Raw genomic sequence first — 1,334 nt, 5'->3', positions numbered from 1 at the left:
GTCCGCAGTCCTGGGACAAGACTCACATGTCTCAAGCCTCCAGAGAACAAGGCAGGAGGAGTTGAAATGGGTGGGAGAGCCTCTTGCTTCGAAACAGAACCAGGAGAGGGTTTGGCATCTTCTTGACGAAGAAATTTTACAATATCGGGTATGCTGACCTTCTGGAGAAGGAAAAACAAAATTGCCGTTAGAGTCCTCATCCCCACTGGACTTGGTCCAGAAAGCACTGCCTGCATCTACTGTTCGATGTTACTAATATGCAATCTTCTACAGGCTGAGCAGGAGGACACGGCTGTGAGCACATGCATACACACACCCGCAGAGCCCTGAGGCAGACGTCATCACGCTTCGGGTTGTTCCTGAATGCTGTTGGGCGAGTTACTTATGGAGGACTGTGTTTTACAGAAGTTCAAATGTTAGCCTCACTAATGATCCTGGTATTTAGCCACATGAAATATAGTACTCAGCCTAAAAAAGCAATTTTAGCTCTAATATATGCATGAAAAAGGGAAAAGTCAAAATATGTACAGCAGTGGCTACTGCATAGGACATTTCAGTGAAGAACATGTTCATTGGCCCAGAAAGTTCTCTTGGGTAGTAAGAGCAAAGAGCAGTACATATCACAGACAAGTTGGGAAAACCTCTTCCAGACTAAAAAGTTTCATACTTGATGCTTTAGGTCTTGATGCTGGACTGGTGGTAGAACTTGGAAATATAACGTTCACATCAAAATTCTAATTTTCATGAATAAGATGCTAGGTGAGACCATTACAGAAAAAAATGAAAGACAGGATACCCTCCAAATTATACATATATTCTCAGTCCTTAGGATGTCAGCTCTATTCTGAGAAGTAGCTATTAAGCAACAGTAGATTCAGTCCACCACTGTAACTCCAGGGGTCAGGAGAGGAGGAGGAGAAAAAGGAATAGAGAGGATATGAGGTCTGTTCTCCAAGAGCTGATAGCTACTAGGAAAAGAGACACACGACAAGGAGGGTACCAGTCCCATCAAAGAAGGTAGACGGGGGAAGTTATTCAGGATGAGGGCATCCTGGGGGATCTTCGGTGGGGCTATAACCTCAGTGGAAAGCTGATGGGCAGCCAGGAAAGACCAAAGTGTAAGGCCTAGAGTTATTCCAACTGTCAAGTAGCAAGCACACTGCTTGTTATGACACGCCGGTTGCTGCCGTGCTGTCTCTTGGGTAGACGACTGTTTAAAAAGGAAGGGGGTGGTGAATGAAGGCAGGAGACAGGAAAATGAGTGTGGCGGGACTGTCCTGCTACAGTGTTGTATATGGTTAGATTTCTGGACTTATGTGTAAACATATATAATT

The 1,334-nt window shown here is 44.7% G+C and overlaps 1 protein-coding gene across 10 annotated transcripts in view; it reads right to left on the bottom strand.

Annotated features, from left to right (window-relative positions):
* The window catches only part of Sytl3 (synaptotagmin like 3), a 116,846-nt gene that overhangs the window by 40,255 nt on the left and 75,257 nt on the right, over window positions 1-1,334 (bottom strand). For all 10 annotated transcript variants that reach the window (XM_023712241.1, XM_023712244.1, XM_004628514.2 and 7 more), the window contains one exon: window positions 27-161. In XM_023712241.1, coding sequence (XP_023568009.1) covers window positions 27-161 — 135 coding nt within the window. The remainder of the gene's footprint in view (window positions 1-26; window positions 162-1,334) is intronic.

The sequence above is a fragment of the Octodon degus genome, unplaced genomic scaffold (assembly GCF_000260255.1).
Source record: "Octodon degus isolate 3935 unplaced genomic scaffold, OctDeg1.0 scaffold00024, whole genome shotgun sequence".
NCBI classification, from domain to species: Eukaryota; Metazoa; Chordata; class Mammalia; order Rodentia; family Octodontidae; genus Octodon; species Octodon degus.
This window is presented reverse-complemented; position numbering and strand designations above follow the sequence as displayed.